Source organism: Phyllobates terribilis, unplaced genomic scaffold (genome assembly GCF_046119375.1).
Source record: "Phyllobates terribilis strain yellow unplaced genomic scaffold, ASM4611937v1 Scaffold_7__3_contigs__length_470593459, whole genome shotgun sequence".
In the NCBI taxonomy this organism is placed as follows: Eukaryota; Metazoa; Chordata; class Amphibia; order Anura; family Dendrobatidae; genus Phyllobates; species Phyllobates terribilis.
In genome coordinates, this window is record NW_027362767.1 from 282,009,460 (window position 1) to 282,027,857 (window position 18,398).

General features: G+C 44.3%; 1 protein-coding gene across 1 annotated transcript in view; it reads right to left on the reverse strand.

Moving 5' to 3' along the window:
* The window catches only part of LOC141154650 (relaxin receptor 1-like), a 382,748-nt gene that overhangs the window by 105,922 nt on the left and 258,428 nt on the right, over positions 1–18,398 (reverse strand). Inside the window, exons 5-7 of the mRNA XM_073640924.1 lie at positions 17,183–17,254; positions 15,726–15,797; positions 14,412–14,483 (exon numbers count right to left, since the gene is read on the reverse strand). Of these exons, the coding sequence (XP_073497025.1) occupies positions 14,412–14,483; positions 15,726–15,797; positions 17,183–17,254 (216 nt within the window). The remainder of the gene's footprint in view (positions 1–14,411; positions 14,484–15,725; positions 15,798–17,182; positions 17,255–18,398) is intronic.

Genomic DNA, 18,398 nt, shown 5'->3' on the forward strand with positions numbered 1-18,398 from the left:
TCTATTAGTCCATCTATACTGACCTCCATCAGGTTGCAAATTAAAAATAATTTTTTTCTGCATCTAACCCAGCCAATAGTTTTGGCCTAATACCACAGTTTGGCCACTCAGCTCTGCTCGGTTACCATCCATTGTTTTTTTGTGCAAACAACTCCAGAGTTGTGAATTAGTTAACCACCAAAATGAGTGGAAAAAGGCCTGCTGCTGGTGGAAAGGGGAATAGGCGTGTTGGGAAGGGGAAAAAAGGTTGTGTCCGTGGGGTAGGTGCAGAAGAAAGACCATCTTCCAGCCAAACTAAAATGTCTACTTCTTTTAGCGGACAATGTGATAAGATCCCTTTCTTACGGCCACGCCAATCGCTACAAATTCCAGATGAGGCACAAAAACAGCAGGTGCTTCAACGGATATCAAGTGCTCCTTTAAGTGGGCTCTCCTCCACATCAACTTCAACATCACAAATACTCCAGTCCTCAAAGGTGTCACCCAAATCGCACTTGCTTCCTCACAGCTCCCAAATCTCCAGCTGCCCGTCTGAGTATGAGGTAGAACAGATGGTTGAGTCTGCAGAGCTGTTTACTCATACTATAGCCTGGGAATCAGAGGTCGACTCCAGCGCTTCTGTGAATCCAGACGAGGAAATGATCTGCACTGATGCCCAGAATCTTTATGAGTCGGATCCAGGACCAGACGCAGAAGGTTCTGACCATAATGTAGACCCTCATTCCCAAACTGTAACTCCTGTTGGTGGAGACAATGAGGAAGACGATGATAAGACTCAAATACCTGATTGGAGCGACAACTTTAGTTTTTTGTCAGGGCAGGAACAGGTTGGCTCTGAGGACGACGGGTGTGATAACGCACAGGGTGATGATGATGAGGTCGGAGATCCCACTTACTGTCAACCCACAGTCAGCCAAGAGATGAGGTCAGCAGAGGAGGTGGAGGAAGATGCTAGTGACGACGAGGTCAGGTTGCGCCTTCCTGGACAGAGACGTAGTACTGGAAGCACGTCAACAACTGCATCCTCAAACACAACTCTGCCTCTCACCACAAGTCGTGGTGGCTCTTCAGGTCGCATGGGTGCTAAGCCTTGTATAGCCTGGGCATTTTTTCAGATCGATAAAGATGACCCAACTCGTGTTATCTGTAACATTTGTCAGCAAAAGCTAAGTAGAGGCCAAAAAATACATAGTTTGAGTACTTCATGCATGAACCGGCACATGGACATGAAGCATAAGTTGCAGTGGGAAGCTCAGTGTGCTACAATGCGGTCTAGCCGGCCGGGCCAACCACCGTCTGCCATATCTTGTGCATCCGCGGCCTCTTCATCCTCTGTGACTGGGGGGACAGCAGTCACACCTGTTTTGGGGCGCAGACCTGCCACCTCTTTACCCGCAACAGCCAGCGTGATTGGCAGGTCATCATTTTCTTTGGAGGTGGTAACACCAGCTGGTCTTGAGCGCTGTCCGACATCGATAGCACCACCTTTGGATCAAGGCAACCTAACATGTCCGCCTGCATCTTCCTCACAGACCGGCAGTTTGCCGGGGACACCCTTATCAACCCCGTCTAAGCACAATAGCCAGCCCTCGGTCCCTCAGATGTGGACAAGTAAAAGACCATTTCCTCCTAGCCATGAGAAAGCTAAGAGGTTGAATTTCACCATCTGCAAGCTCTTGGCTACAGAAATGCTGCCTTTCCGCCTGGTGGACACAGAGGATTTTCGAGACCTTATGTCCGTCGCAGTGCCCCAGTACCAGATGCCCAGTCGGCACTACTTCTCAAAGAAAGGTGTGCCTGCGCTCCACCAGCATGTCGCACACAACATCACCGCTTCTTTGAGAAACTCTGTGTGTGACAGGGTGCATTTCACCACAGACACTTGGACGAGTAGGCATGGACAGGGGCGTTACATGTCGCTGACTGGGCACTGGGTAACTATGGTGACAGCAGGACAAGGGGCTGCTGTCCAAGTCTTGCCGTCCCCACGAGTTGTGCGTCAATCCTCTTTATGTCAAAGTTCCACCACTGCTTCTGCCTCCTCAACCTCCTCTCGGTCTTCCACCTGCACCCAAAGCCTGTCTGGTCATGCCACAAGCTTTCTAACTGCGCAGAAGGGATCCTGCACACCTCCTTACTATGCTGGCAGTAGGGCTCAACGTCATCAGGCGGTTTTTACATTGAAATGTCTGGGAAATGTGAGTCACACAGCTGAGGAGTTGTGGTCAGCTCTGGAGAACGAATTTCATGAATGGTTGTCTCCACTGGACCTGAAACCAGGGAAGGCCGTGTGCGACAATGCTGCAAACCTGGGTGCGGCCCTTCGCCGGGGCAATGTCACACACGTGCCTTGTATGGCTCACGTGTTGAACCTGGTTGTCCAGCAATTTTTAGCCCACTATCCCAGACTAGATGGCCTTCTGCAGAGGGCACGGTCGCTGTGTGCTCACTTCCGCCGTTCGCATCCCGCAGCTCAGCGACTTACATCTCTACAGAAGTCGTTGGGCCTGCCACTTCACCGGCTAAAATGCGATGTGCCTACCCGGTGGAATTCAACTCTGCACATGTTGCAGCGACTGTGGCAGCACCGACAAGCCCTGGTGCAATACGTTCTGACGTATAGCCTGGGCCAACGAGATTCAGAGGTGGGGCAAATCACGCTGGAGGAGTGGTCTCAGATCAGGGACCTATGCACCCTTCTGCACAGTTTTGAAATGGCGACGAAGATGTTTAGTGCTGACGATGCCATTATCAGCATGACTATTCCGGTGATTTACATGCTGGAGCACATGTTAAACAGAATTCGGAGTCAGGTGGTGGCACAAGAGGAGGTGGAGGAAGTAGAGGAGGAGGAGTTGTATGCGGAAGGGCTAACATCTGCAAGGTCCAGACGGTCGGCAGCACCAAGGCGGCAGGCATGTGAGGGTGGGGGAGATGGTTTTACCAGGGCTCATGGTAGCAGCCAAACTAGTGAGGAAGGTGCAGGAGCCCAGGAAGAAGTGGAGGACGAACTGATGGAAGACTCATCAGATGAGGGAGACCTTGATCACATTTCTGTTGTGCGAGGTTGGGGGGAGAGGACAGAGGAAGGAAGCATGATTGTTACCTCGCCACCAACACAACAGGGACTTGGTGCTCCTGGATGCGCAACACACATGAGTGCCTTCTTGCTGCACTACCTGCAACATGACCCTCGAATTGTGAGAATTAGAAATAATCCTGACTACTGGGTTGCCACACTGTTAGATCCCCGGTACAAAAGTAAATTTGCAGAAATTATTCCTGCCATAGAAAGGGATGCACGCATGCAGGAGTATCAGCAGAGACTGTTGCAGAATCTTACATGTGCTTTTCCACAAAATACCAGTGGTGCACGTAGTGAATCTCACAGTTCCAACTTGCCAACCGTGGGACCGTCAAGTGTTCAGCACTCAAACCGTGACAGAACCACAGTATCTGCTGGTAACATCAATTTTGCGGAATCATTTCACCACTTTTTTAGCCCATCCTTTGCAAGGCCACAGGAGACAAGAAGTCTGACACATAGTCAACGCCTAGAGACGATGGTACAGGAGTATCTCCAAGTAAACATTGAAGCCACGACTGTGTCACTGGACCCTTGCTCTTTTTGGGCTTCCAATCTGGATAAATGGCCGGAGCTAGCCACTTACGCCTTGGAGATCTTGTCATGCCCCGCAGCCAGCGTTCTGTCTGAACGTGTGTTCAGCGCTGCTGGTGGTGTGCTGACAGATAAGCGCACGCGGCTCTCCACTGATAATGTAGACAGACTCACGTTCATAAAGATGAACAAATCATGGATCCGAAACGACTTTTCTACCCCTGTGTCATCCTGGGGAGAGTAAAAGCTTGATGATTGGTTAAAATCACCCTACCAACCGTTTTAAGCTTTCAAATTACTAATCATGTTTATCTGTATCTTGACTGGAAAATAATTTGGGCTTTGTAGCAGTGTGCAGCACTGATCCTATTAGGCCATCTATACTAAAGCTTCACCAGATTTAAAATTAAAAATAATTTTTAGCTGCATCTAGCCCGGAAAATAATTTTGGGGCTCCGAGATGCGCAAGGCACATAAGTGCCTTCTTGCTGCACTACCTGCAGCATGACCCTCATATTGTCAGAATTCGAAGTAATCATGACTACTGGGTTGCCACACTCTTAGATCCCCCAAACTTTTCGATCAACCTTTTCATTTTAATAAAGACCAAAAAAATGGTCATTTTTGAAATTATAAGCATTAGCAGGTTGTTAGAAACTGAAATCAAACAGTTTTCAACTCAAAACTTTATTCTAGGTGATGTTACATTTTCACATAGGACCCCTTGTTCGAAAGGAGCTTCTGAACTCTCTCGTCCATTGAATTTGTCAGGTTTTGGATGGTTTCTGCTTCAATTGTTTTGCATGAGGACAGAATACCCTCCCAGAGCTGTTGCTTAGATGTGAACTGCCTCCCGCCATCATAGACACTCCTTTTAATGATGCTCCAAAGGTTCTGAATGGGGTAGAGGTCAGGGGAGCATGGGGGTCACACCATAAGTTTGTCCCCTTTTATGCCCATATCAGCCAGAGATGCAGATGTTTTATGTGCAGCATGAGATGGTGCATTATCATGCAGAAAAATGATCTTGCTGTGAAATACACGGTTCTTCTTCTTGAACCATGGCAGGAAGTGCTGTTTGAGAAAATCCACATACATTATGGAGTTCATCTTTAGCGCCTTCAGGGATCCTAAAGGGGCCGACAATCTCTCTCCCCATGATTCCAGCCCAAAACATTACTCCACCTCCTCCTTGTTGGCGCTGTAGCCGTGTTTGCGTGGGGTGTCCATCAACCAGCCATCCTCCACTCCATCCATCTGGACCATCGAGCGCTGCACGGCACTCATCCGTGAACAAAACAGTTTTGAAATCAGTCTTCATGTAATGTTTGGCCCACTGGAGCCGTTTCTGCTTGTGTGAAGTGGATAGAGGAGGTCGACAGGATGGCGCATGCACAGCTGCACACCTCTGAAGGACCCTGCATCTTGTTGTTCGGGGGACGTTGGAGGCACAAGCAGCTTCAAAAACTTGTCTGCTGCTATGACAAGGCTTTTTTGCCGCTGCTCTTTCAACCTGACATAATTGCCTGTAGGAAAGAGTCCTCAATTTGCCCTTATCAGCACGCACACGTGTGTACTGTGAATCAGCTACATACTTCTTGATTGCCAAGACACTTCATCCTGATCATCGCACAATGTTGATTGTAGTCATGCCTTGACCTAAACACTCCACAATTTGTTGCTTCTCAGCAGCCGACACATCCTTTTTCTTTCCCATTTTGGCAGAAAATGTAGGCTGCTTAATAATGTGAGAGAGCCTTCTTAAGTAGTCTTGCCTTTCATTGGACACACCTGCCAAACTAATTAGCACAGGTGTCTGCAATTGCTTACAGTGATATAAAGAGCCCTGACACACATCACCATCAATGAGTTTAACTGACAAACAAACAAATTCTTCCCTTATCACTCCTAAACACTTTTTGTATAATAATTTGGAACGCAGTGTACATGTGCTTTTCCACAAAACACCAGTGGTTCACGTAGTGAATCTTACAGTTCTAACTTGCCAACCGTGGTCTGTATGGAGTTGTTCAATAAAGGGCCCAAAATTAAGATAACATAGATGGGAGAGGTCTCTATGAATAGGAATTCCTAAGTATTTGATACCCTGTGAGGGCCAGGCAAAGGGAAAGTTGGACTGGATGGAATCCTATATGGATTTGGGGAGGGAGACATCGAGGGCCTCAGACTTCGCTGCATTGATTTTAAAATTTTACCATGTAACAAAGTGATCTATTTCAGCCATAACAGCATGGATGGATATATGTGATTGAGTGATATATACTAGGACATCATCAGCAAATAGAGAGCACTTGTACTCGGTGCCTCCCACCTCAATCCACCTAATATTGGGGTTATGGCGAATTGATGAGAGCAGGTGCTCCGTCACTAGGATGTATAAGAGAGGGGACAGAGGACATCACTGCCTTGTCCCATTGGTGATTGTGAAAGGTGATGAAAATGTTCTGACGCACCCCCTGGGCCTTGGGACACCCGGAGCCGGACCCTTTTTGGTGGATGCTGGTGGTTGTAGTCTTCGTGGCGGCGACCCAGTTCCGTGGCTCAGGGCGGTCAAACCAGTGGCGGAACTATTTATGTGGTTTTCATGTTTAAATGTCCGACTACGCCACCCGTGGATTGCGGTCAGAGTGAACCGCCGCTACAGGGCAGACCACTGAGGCTGGTGTTGTGGGTGCAGCAGAGCGTAGCATAACTCCCCACGGGAGGAGTATAGCCTCAGGGCAGTGTATGCGGAGGATGGGGGTGATGGTGCAGGGCAGCAGCAGTAACGACACGGAGTCAGTGATGCAGTTCAGGGCCTTTACTCACAGTTCTTATTATCCAGACCACGTCTGCAGGTAACGGCTGCCCACGTCGTACTGTGCTCACCAGGTGAGGGGCTCAGACAACTCCCAGATAACTTTGGAGCACTTCACAGGACCCCCTTTGTGTGTCCTTTGTCTGGCCTTTCTTACCAACACTTCTGTCCGGCTGCCTCGGGCCTCCTCTTGGTAAACTTGGTGCCAGTTTCCCTGACCCTATGTGGTGCCTTCCTAGCGGGTGTAGCGAGGGGCTGCGCCACATAAAATGTCAGAGCCTCCGGTTTCTAGCTGAGGGTCGTTTCCTGCCTCCACTAGTTCGGGGACCGGTCTCCCCCTTTGGCCTGACCCCTCCACGCAGGTGGATTCGGGCGTGCGGTGGCGACTCGCCCGTCCGCACCCCTGGGATCCCTTCATTCCTCGTTCCTGGAGCCTTCTCCGCTCCTCTTCCTTCCTTCTCCCTCTTCCAGGCCTGGGCCTCTGTTACTAGGCCCGCCTCCGGAGCAGAGCTCATGCAGAGCCCCTGCTCCCTGCCACTTCTGCTCAGACTTCTCTGCACTGAACTAAGATGGTGCCCACCTTTTATACTCCCTTCTCAATGCACCCAGGAACTGCTTCCTCCCTGCTCCTGCACTACAGGGTTCCCCTTCCTCAGTGTTCCCTCCCCCCACTCCAGCCAGGGACAGGGACTGTCGTGCCCATCTCAGGGGCATATTGGTCGCCCTGCCCCACGGCAATGTGGTGTAATGCATGCAGGTGTCGGGTCCTGATCCACACTCCATCCTTACCTGAGAGTGAGATATCACACCTCTGAGTGAGGTGCAATACGTCTTTAGCAACCGAGCCCTCAGGGTGCTACAGTTCCATTTATCTTCAGCCTAGGTGACGTATTGCGATACAGGGCCGTGATTTTGGCTATAAAAGGGTCCCCTAGACCCCTACCCCAAGCTTTTTAAGAGAATCATATATGGCGTGCCAGGAGACTCTATGGAATGCTTTCTCAGCATCCAACGAGAGTATCTAATTACAAATTTTTAACTGCATCTAGCCCAGGAAATACTTTGTGCCTAGTAGCAGTGTCTGCTAGTAAGCGGATTATCCCGGCTGTTAAGCAAGCTGCACCACCTGTAGTTTAGACACTTAATTTTTTCAAAGGAAATGCTTCGGGACCATGGGATACTTAGTGAAGAGCATCAGGAGGCACCCCAAGGCATAGGGGCTGGGACTGGCAGTAGGATGCCTTGCGGTGGACAGCCGAGCTCGATCCTTATAAAAGCTTTTTAACTGCAGCAGCTTTAGTGGACGCTACTGGAGCTGGAATTACCGCGGCTGCTGGCATGAGACTTGCCCTCCAATAGATCCTTGTAAATGGATTTAAAGTGTATTCATTCAAATTAGAGAGACAATTTAAATTAAAAAGCTTAGAGCTGCCTCCACCACAGGGGGGCTCGCTCGACCCACCAGCGGACAGGCACCAGTATTGGGAGAGGGGAGCTGGCCGTCAGGGTTCACCGCGGCTCTGGCACAAACCCGGCGACACGGAGGTGGCACGGGCAGGAGCGGACTGGCCGTGTCGGCTTCTCACTTTTTGGATTTTAGAAGGGCATGACATGCCTATATCTGTGTCTCCCCCTCCTTTTACTCCTCCACCTCTTTTATTTTCGCATGACTATATGTACTTGTCACTTTTCCATGTGTTAGTTATGTCTTCTGAGCAGTTTGTCAGCTTTTGGACACCTTTGAAGGTGTTTTCTATGTGTTTCTATGTGTTTTTGTTTGCCTGCCATTGGTTTTAACGGTGTTCGAAGGTGTTCGACGAACAGTTCGGCGAACACACGGGTGTTCGACGAACCGAACCGAACTCGAACACTACGGGGGTGGCTCAACACTAGTCATTAACTCAAAACTGCAAACACTGATTACACAAGAACCACAAGATGGATTTCTTCACCTCAGGTATCATATTAATCAGTGCAGCAGCCCCAACATGACACTGCCTGTAGTTTACTTAGCAAAATTCTGCTGATGGGTTCCCTTTAAGTGTGGCAGAATGTAACAAATCCGTCCCACTTGCTGCACACGTGGCTCGGATGTGATTGTACAGGGGGGACTCATTCACTCACTGACCTATCACCTAGCATCAGGCTGACAATGAGCTCCGTGCCGCCCACAGGCAGTTTACACATCCACATCCCACTTCATGCTGCCACCACTCGCCATTTTATTTGGCAAGCGAGACGCCTGCCCTGAGTAACACGCCAGTACACGCACACCCAGCTTTCCCAATAACCCGACAGGTACACTTCTTGCAAAGTCACATAACCAGGGTTTACTTTCCATCTTCAAGGTTGCTTAGAGTGGCAAGGAACAAACTTATTAAATTTCTATTTAATATGCAAAATGAAATACAGTGCTTATAAAAATGACAAAAACTAGCAAAAATTATATACACACAAGGCAAAGGAGGAGAAAGCAAAAAGGGTTAAAGAAAGCCTTACAGATTAAATCTTATTTGCAGAGGAGATCAGGGCAGAAATTAGGACAGATCTACAATTCACATAGTCTCACCTGGATCTGACAATGAGTTTTGGAGGAGATATTATAGTCTGTTGGTCATGTAAGAGAAAGAGGATGGCTAATTGTATGCACAGAAAAATAGGGGAAAAACTTGATTGTAATTTATGTCATATTTCCCACATAAGCCTCCTAGTGGAATAATATTTAAGCCATATTTCCGAGCATACTTTCATCATCCTGGGCACACCAAACACGTGATATATCCATAATTCAGTTTAATCTGTGGTTTTCCCAAGCTGAAAATCCTAGCGCCTGAATCTAGAGAAGCGAATAAGTCCCCCGATCACAGATATATCTGTGGATGATGTTGATATCAGATTATTATTGATGCGGCATGGAAATAAGGAAGCTCCATTGCCATGGGAGGTCTCCGATATGGGCTAGAGGCGACCCGTCTGCATTAGGGCATTTATCTTCTCCTTTGATGTAGCCCCTATTTGCTAATGAAGAAGTTCACAGTATAAGTTTGCTCTTCCAGAAACTGTCAGCTACTCACTAATTAATTTATCTATACACAGGAGATGCTGCCAGGCATCCTGTGATATTGGACTTAATTACCCAATCTGTAACACAATCCATAACCCAAAACATCACTCATAGCACTATCTATGGTAAAAAACAATAGAGAAAGGGACAAAGCAGACGCTCTATATTTACCTGTAGCCCATAGTTTATCTTTCAAAATATGATAAAAGTGGAAGTTAATAACTAGGAATAATTAAATGGGGAGTAACAATAATGGGTGTAAATACTTCTAACAGCCAAACTGGTGATGAGCCATTAGACGACATCAGATCCTCCCTGCCTGTGTGAGATGACCTCCTCTCTAGACATCACACTTTCTCGTAGGTTTCCTTCAGAACATATGGTTGCCAGTATGATGTATTAGTGTGTGATCCAGGGAAATAATTTTTCCCAAATTCTGCTACTTCACTAACAAAACCATTTGCCACAAAAATAAAAAACAACAATATCCCTCACCTGTCCGAAGTTCTGTCCCATGCCGTCCCAACGAGGGTTCCAGCTCGCAGCTGTCAGTTTTGCCTGGCTTGTTATCAAAAATACAGGGGAACCCACGCCATTTTTAAAAAAAATTAATTATTTTATAGTGCAGCCGCCAGCAGATGAATACTCCCATCAGCCGCGCTTGCTCTCGCTGTTATCAGGGTGCCAAACCCAAACAGTAACACGGACTTCCTGGTGAAATCCATGTTCGGGGTCTGTGCCTGAACAGCAGGTGTTCGGTATAGACCCAGAAATTTACTGTTTAGGTTCGCCCATCTCTAAATAAGAACCCCCCCCCCCCACAAATTACCTTATTTTGGTAATTACACCTCCCCGGGAATTCATCTACAGATGTAGTAAGTGACTATTTTGACTCCACAAATATTTTAAGATTTAAAAAGAGAAAACACAGTAGTTTGACAATAAATGGCTTCACCCAACCAATAACCATGAGTGGAGAAAAAGTTTTTTTTGTTATCATTCATATTCTCTGAAACAAGGCCAAGAAAGGAAAAATTCTGCCGGGGTATGTAAACTTTTGAGCACAACTGTATATGTGTTAGGTTATTAGAATGGTCCGTGTTACACTGAAAATCAGAAAAGGTATGGAAAGTGACATGAGAAGGATCACTGTCAAGATGCTTGGATAGGAAGTTCTGTCAATGGAAACTACAAGATTGCAGGAAAAGTATGTATAATCTAGGCAAACTAGCATTTTGTTTCTAAATTCAATCACATCTTGTTTTAGAAGGATTATGCCTATGCCAGTAAGGCTAGTATATGTACATACTATAGTTGAGAAAAAAGATTTGCAGGAACCTAGCCAACGACTGTGCTGGCCGCCGGACCTGAGCCCTGCAAGCTTCCTACTTATCGGCATCCATGGCGGCTCTTCTAATTACTAGGCTCTTTGTGATGTCATCATTACAGGGACACAACTAATGCTGATACTATTTTGTTTGCACTCTATGGCGCTATTATATTTATAAAAGTAAGTGCTGTTATTGAAGATACAGCCAATCCATCAAATTTATACATATTCTTTGCACTGAAAGCCCAATGATAAATAAACTGCATACTCTCGTTTTCAGAATTCATCTGATGAGACAAAGAGCTGTCATGTCATCAGTGATTCTGTTTTCCTAAATAGGAAGCTAATTAAAAAAAAAAAACACACTCCAAACTTCCACAGCCATCAAATTTTAACAAGGGAGAAAAAATGAGAAAAGATTTATTCTTTCTAACAAATCAGAATTCATTTTATGTTAGATGCCCGAAATAAAGCATGTGCCTACATAAAAATACCAAGAGAGGTGCCCAGAAAAATAAATAATTCACTGAGCGACCTACAAAAGATTTATGAAATATTAATCAAAATTAGTGATGCACCTAGGGATGAGGAAATCAGTTGGTCATGGTTATGGATTCATTACATTTTGGCTTATTTTCTGGACCTTATCTTATAGCAGGTTATTTGATATGCAAAAACAGCTGCCAGTCATTACAATGATTATTGACATGAAATGTAGGGAGAAATTTCCCTACAGAGTCTTTATTTTTGTGTGATATTTATATGACTTTTCGTTGGTATGTGCTTTTAAAAGCTAAGAAAATGATTTGAAAACAGAGATGAATGATTCTTTTGAAATTTGGATCTGCCACCTTTCTCAAAATTTTCCTAAAAATTAGATTTGTTGTGGATCGATTCGTCGTCAATCGCAAGTATTGCAAAGCCTTTAATTGCCTGGAAAGGGTGTGTAACAGTCTGAGTTCTCCTAGGACAGCATGGAACCCCTTTTGAGTTCTTTAATGGAAACTCAGCCTCAGAAATGTCAGTGACCATAACATATCTGGCTATGGCCAAATGGATGGTAACTGGTGGTAATCAACAACCTGTTTAACAACACATCACACTAACAGATAACACTTTTTAAATTCTAAAATTGCTCAGAAAATGATCCCTTTATTGAAGGCAGATTTCCGCCTTGCTGGTGTTTTTACACAGGCAGTGTATGTAGATGAATGCATGACTTTTTGACAATTGTTGGTAGAAAAATTATCCTTGTTTGGAAGTAGCAAAAGGTTTGTTGTTTGTTAAATGAATAAGCTATAGCTTTTTAACAAGTCTACCACAACATATTCCTATTTTTGGATTAGTAACAGGTTTGTGGATTGCAAAATAAAGAAACAATGGCTTTTTTTCCAAGGCGTCCAAAAATTATTTTTTTTAGAGCAATGACTTCTTAAAAAAGAAGTGCAAAATATATCTATTTTGTGGGAGTAGTTTCAGGTTTATTTATCCTGTGCATGGTAGGGTACCCATCAGCAATACTGAATAGCTTTCGAACAGAGTGGACAAGCTGGAGATCTGTGTGACTGTCTTTTGGCAGTAAGTGGCAGCAAATATAGTATATAATATGATGGCAGGCAAGGAGATGAATGGCAGTCGAGGAACAATGCTGACAATAATGCAAGCCAACGTACAGTATACCTGTAAAACACAGTCGCGGCCAGATGTTTGACTGGCATGACTATCAGCAGTGGCGATGGCAGTCAAAGAAACTGTACTAATAGTATAGAAATACACAATAGGCTAGTATCATGCTCAAAACATGGTGAGCTGGGCACCAGTGGATGCTGTAAATCACCAAACAGCACCAACTCCTACAAACATGATATAAACTTTAAGAAAACAGAGTTTTGTTGGTATAAAATCTCATATTTATTATTTAAAGAAAAATATCATACATATTAGCAAACTACATGACAGAACAATGAAAAGATGTCAAGCATGGTACACCGCAACCACAGATCTGAATAGCAAAGTGCAGTGCAGGCAAGTTAAATCCCCCCAGTATAGGCAAGTAGGTCAAAGGTAATGTATCCACATATTTGACCCTGATAAACCTAAACAAGGGGCCAAGAATGGGGGATTTTTTCTTACCAGTCTAAGGTAGCGGGTGCCGGGTTAAAAGTGGGGTGGGTTTAAAAGAACCCCGACGCATGCTTCGCGTTTTAGATTACCATTTTCTCAAGCGCCGCTGTGAGAGATACTGTAACTGAGCTGAGTGATATGACATATATTCCTTTATGCCCTCCGGTTCCTCCCCATTAATATGCTTGCCAATGGCAAAAGAGGCTGATTGTGGCATGTATTTGGTAGTCCCACTGCCCAGACATCTGTGGAATGTTTTTTTTCACACTAATCTTGCATTTTGTACACAAGGTATAATTATTGTTTCCAAAAATATTCAACCGTAACAAAAAGGACTAAACAAGAAATGCTACATAGAGGAATGAGACGCTGAAAAAATCGAATGCAGCTACAGCCTGTAGTATTGGTATGTGTGTACAGGTCTCAAATTTGACGTGCACAATTGTACGATGTATGTGTAGATTTTTGTTATACATTTTTTTTCTATTTTATTAACAAAATTAAGTCCCCCTTCCCTAAAAAGATGCGACAAAAAATGCTGGATAGGTACATGCACAGAAAGCATAATGTGGCAAAAGTCCACAGTATTGTTGTGGTGTGCATAGTTGTCAAATTTGACTCGTAAAACAGGTACGCAGAAAATTAGAATTGTTTATTCTTTTACCATTTTATTTCTAATTTTTTAAACAGTATCCCCCCCTCCTTGACAAATAGGCAATAACAAAAAATGCCACATTAGTAGGTACACGCTTGGAAAGTAAAATGAGTCAATAGCAATTGCTGTGGCAAGTTGCTGCAATGCAGTATTGTTTTGGTATATATGGTTGGATAATTGAACTAGTAAAACAGACATGAAAAAAACTAAGATGGTAGAAAAAAATGTTAGCATTTTTTTAGATAGTTCTTAATACTGTTCTCCCACGTTCACAAAAAGGCCATAACAAAAGACGCAACTGGAAAGAAAAATGCAAAACACACTCTATGGTCCCGTCTCAGCAACCAGCGAATCCCCGCAGAGCACAGTGCATGCTCTGGGGGGATTCATAAGTCTGAAGTCACACAGAGTGAATGCATACTTACCAATTTTTGACCGGACAACCTTTTTAATTTAAATCTTGTGTTATTATATAAGAAATTAGACCTTAAAATAGAACAGATGTAATGCTAAATCTTGAATTGAACTCAATACCCTTAATGTCTGGTCAATGAACTACAGAAGGAAATGAGACACTGAGATGGTAATGCTAGTTGATAAGTTCGACTGAAGTTGATGGAAATGGACGAGTTCAGTCGTTCATCCAGTGAAATTTAACAATTTGTGATCATAGGCGAAATGATAGTTTACCAGAGTATGGTTTGTTTCCCTGTTCATTTTTTTGGCCACCTTTAAAATTTTGCTCATATAATTCAGGAACATGAGAATGAAGTCAGTATGAATACATTGTTACCAACGCACAGCCATTCCAATGAGTGAAGATCGCGGAAGACGTCAGCCTTCAGACTCCTGATCCGATTATCACTAAGGAAGCTAATGCAAAAAAGCAATAGTTAGTGCGGCTAAGAGAGTTTAGGATGAAAATGGGGCAGAAAGAAACATAAGAACCATAAACACAAACTATACAGATTCATACATTTGGGGCATATGTTGTGAACGTAGTTTATTTGGCTATTTGTTACAGCCGATCTGTGAAAGCAGGGAGCCGAGATCCGAGCCTATGCCATATCTAGATCTACAAACAAGTCTCTTTACATTTATTGCTATGATGGCAGCCTCTTGGTAGAACTGGTGGTTGTCTGCCGGCTTCCTCTCTGAACCTGCTGTAAAGTAATCACTGTCTGCTGACATTAACGCTACGTCCAAAGGTTGTAATAAAATTAATGGAAGATGTATGGAGGCTGTACATAGATTGTGGGTGGGATGGAGATCAGAATCATTACTTTGTATAAACTTCTGAATTATATGAAGAATCTTCTACTAGTCATAAAGAATGACTTAAACAAGTTTTAGCTTATTGCTACTTTCTTACAGGGAATGTGTCAGTAAGATCATCCTCCTCCTCCCTCAATGGGCAAGCAGGTCTTTGAAATGTAAATCCATCTACACCTTTATATCTTAAATCTGTTGCTGCATTCCTGACAAATTAGAGTTTCCATTTATATGCAAATTATGCAATAGGTGCTCTGGGCGTGACAGAGCACCTCGCCATCCTCTGCCTTCCCAGATTGTCTCTCTGCCTAGCATCCGCCTCTTTAGCTTGATTGATAGCTCACTGTGTGATGCCAGACAAGGAAACCAGACAGTGCGCTATCAACCAGGAGGCAGAGGCTTGGGAAGTGCTCTGTCACACCCCGAGCACTTAACACTTTATTTGTATATGAATGAAAATACTAATTTTTCATTAATACAGCAATAGTTAGAAGACATGAAGGTGTTAATGGACTTGCATGCATGCCCTGCATGTTCATATATGCAGATTTTTTGGTGGGTGGAGTAGGGGAGAGTTGATCTTTACGACAGATTCCCTTTAAATGTGATTCATGTAAGACTTTAGTGCTAAACAGTCTCAGTCCTGACTGACAATGATTACTAGTTTTTTTCTTTGTGCTGTCTTGTAAATAAATTAAGCTAATTAACACTGCCAATTACCTGTTTGTTATATTTTTACATAAATCGTTTATTTCTATAAATCATCTAAATGTCTCTTGCTGTCTCTACACAACATATGCAGTTACTGACAAAAGCCAAATCACTGGTTATATTGTCACTTACAGCATCTTTAAGTTGAAAAGTCCTGAGAACGTCAAGTGTGAGATCGTTCGCAGTCTGTTGTTTTGAAGGAGGCTGGTGCAAAAACATGGAAATGGAGCATTGCTATTTTGTTTGTAAAGAAACACAATTCTAGATTTGCTGTAGGCAGAATAACACAAGATTATTAAGTGTAGATTAAGACAATGAGAACATTGCCGGCTGAGTCACCCCATTAAGGTCAGGTCATCTGCATTGCTTCCTGTGCTCGTTTTCTGTGGCTACATTTTCGGTTCCTACAAATGTTCTCAGTGGTTATATCTGGAGATTGTTATATTGGGAGTCAGTTTCTGTAAAGCTTTGTGTTGAAGAGGTTGTCCACTACTATATATAATATAAATTGTGTAAACAAGTGTTTTTGTAATTACCTTGCGTGGTCTTTACTGCCTGTGAGTGGCGCTATCGCTGGCCGCTCACCAGGCATCACGTGACCCTGGCTGCAGCCGGCTCCGACATCCCCTGATGTTACATTACGTCAAGTTCCGGCTGCAGCCAGGCGTGACCCAGTGACGCACACCCCCTGATTGATGGGCTGTGGGCGGGGTTTCACTGGACATCACAGCCCATCATCCACTGTGCGCTTTCCATTTCCTCTGCTTTCATTGGGAAAGCGCGCGGTGGGGGTCCCATCTCTGGACTCCACACCTCCAGAACTGGTTCTGACCAGTTTTCAAGAGCAGTGACAGGACAGATGGCCGTGTATGCTCCTGCTTTCTCCATATACTTCTATGTGAGTTCTGCACTTGCTCGGCCATACCCTAGAAGCAGGTGCAAATTTTAGAGGTGGGACCTGGAACTGTAAGACATCCTCAGGATCTGCCATAAATGAGACAACACTTTAAAGTAGTTGTCCACTACTCAGAAAACCCCTGCTCTATTGCTATATTCCCCTGTGTAAACTATAAACAGGCTAGACTCATGTCTGGTGCCAGCACCGTTCCTAAAACTTTCCAGTGACTTCAGCGCCGGGTCTCCCTGCACTTGTGTGACGTTGTTATGCCACGTGAGCCCTGCAGCCACTCAGTGGCTCTTTCACGCTCACTTCCTTTGGTCTTAACTGATATTCGGAGAACGTTATAGAGCAGACTCAGCTCTCACTTCTTATTGTTGTCAGTTTTATCTAAAAAAGTGAGCAGGAAAGGAGCCGCCGATTGGCTGCAGGGCTCACATGGCATAAGAACGTCACACAGGAAGACCAGACGCTAATGTTACTGAATGGCTCCAGCACTGAAGGTTAGTATAGGATGTTTCTATTTTACACAGGAGAAATATGGCAATTAAGTGGTTGTCTGAGTAGTGAACAACCCCTTTAATCTCTAAATGGCAGACTATGGTTAGCATGTGAAAATTAGGTTTGAAAAACGTACAGAATTGTGTGTTATTCCAAAAGAGCCATTATTGTATTTTTTGTGGTTACTCACAGTTTCTCCAAATCCTGGTATAAGCGAAAGACACCATCTGGTAAAGATTTGATTTTATTGTCCTTCAGATCACTAAAGGAATACGGACAAAAGTCACAATTCTTCATATAGAACATATGACAACATCTGCAAAAAGTTTGTATGTTCTCCCCGTGTTTCTGCGGATTTCCTCCGGGTTCTCCGGTTTCCTCCCACACTCCAAAGACATACTGATAGGGAATCTAAATTGTGAACCCTACTGGGGACAGTGATGATAATGTCTGAAGCGCTGTGGAATTAATGGCGCTATATAAGAGAGTAAAATAAATAAAAAAAATATGACAGATCACATCATTGCTCATAATAAGTTGTAGAAAACTGCGATGCTTTGTCATAAATTGTTAGCTAGTGCATTGTTTTTAATCATAAAGAGCTTGTCCATTTACTTAAAACGTTATTTCAATTTTTTGGAAATGTAAACTGATTAAAGGGGTTGGCCACTATCGTTTTATTGATGGCCTATCCTTAGAATAAGCCATTAATATCTGATCGATAGGGGTGGGACACCTGTCACCCCTGCTCATCAGTGGTTACCGGCGCTGGCGAGAAGTTCTCAGATGCTGCTGGAGCACAGCAGCTCCACCATTTCTATAGAGGTCGCGGCTGGATACTGCAGTTCCACTCTCTATTCATTTGAGTAGGGGGTGGATCTGCAGTGCCCTTCCTGCAGCCATTATAGTTTTCATGGAGCTGCTGAGTTCCCGCAACATCCGAGAACTTCTGGCTGGCGCCGGTAACACTTGATTGGCGAGGGTACCAGGGGTTACACCCTCATTGATCAGATATCGATGGCCTATTCTAAGGATAGGCCATCAATAAAAAACTAGTGACCAACTTCTTTAAACTCATTAGCATATTTTGATTACGATGGCTGCTCTGTTATCTCTATTTAAGCACAGGTATGCTCCTCTACGATTCATTCCAATTCAGAAAAGGAGCTTTCCTCACCTGTGTCAGCAAATGATGCGTTACCAGCTGGAAAAGGGCTGGCCGTCTGGCTCAGTTAAATAACTTCGCTAGCCCCCTTTTTTGTCTCTGCATCAACCATGATGGAAAAGAAGGTTGGCTTAGCTAATGAACTGAGCTACACAGACAGCACTCTTCGTCACGTGCCAACACATGGTTGGGTGAAGAAGAATATTGTTTCATCTTTTAGGCAGGCTAAGTTATCTCTACA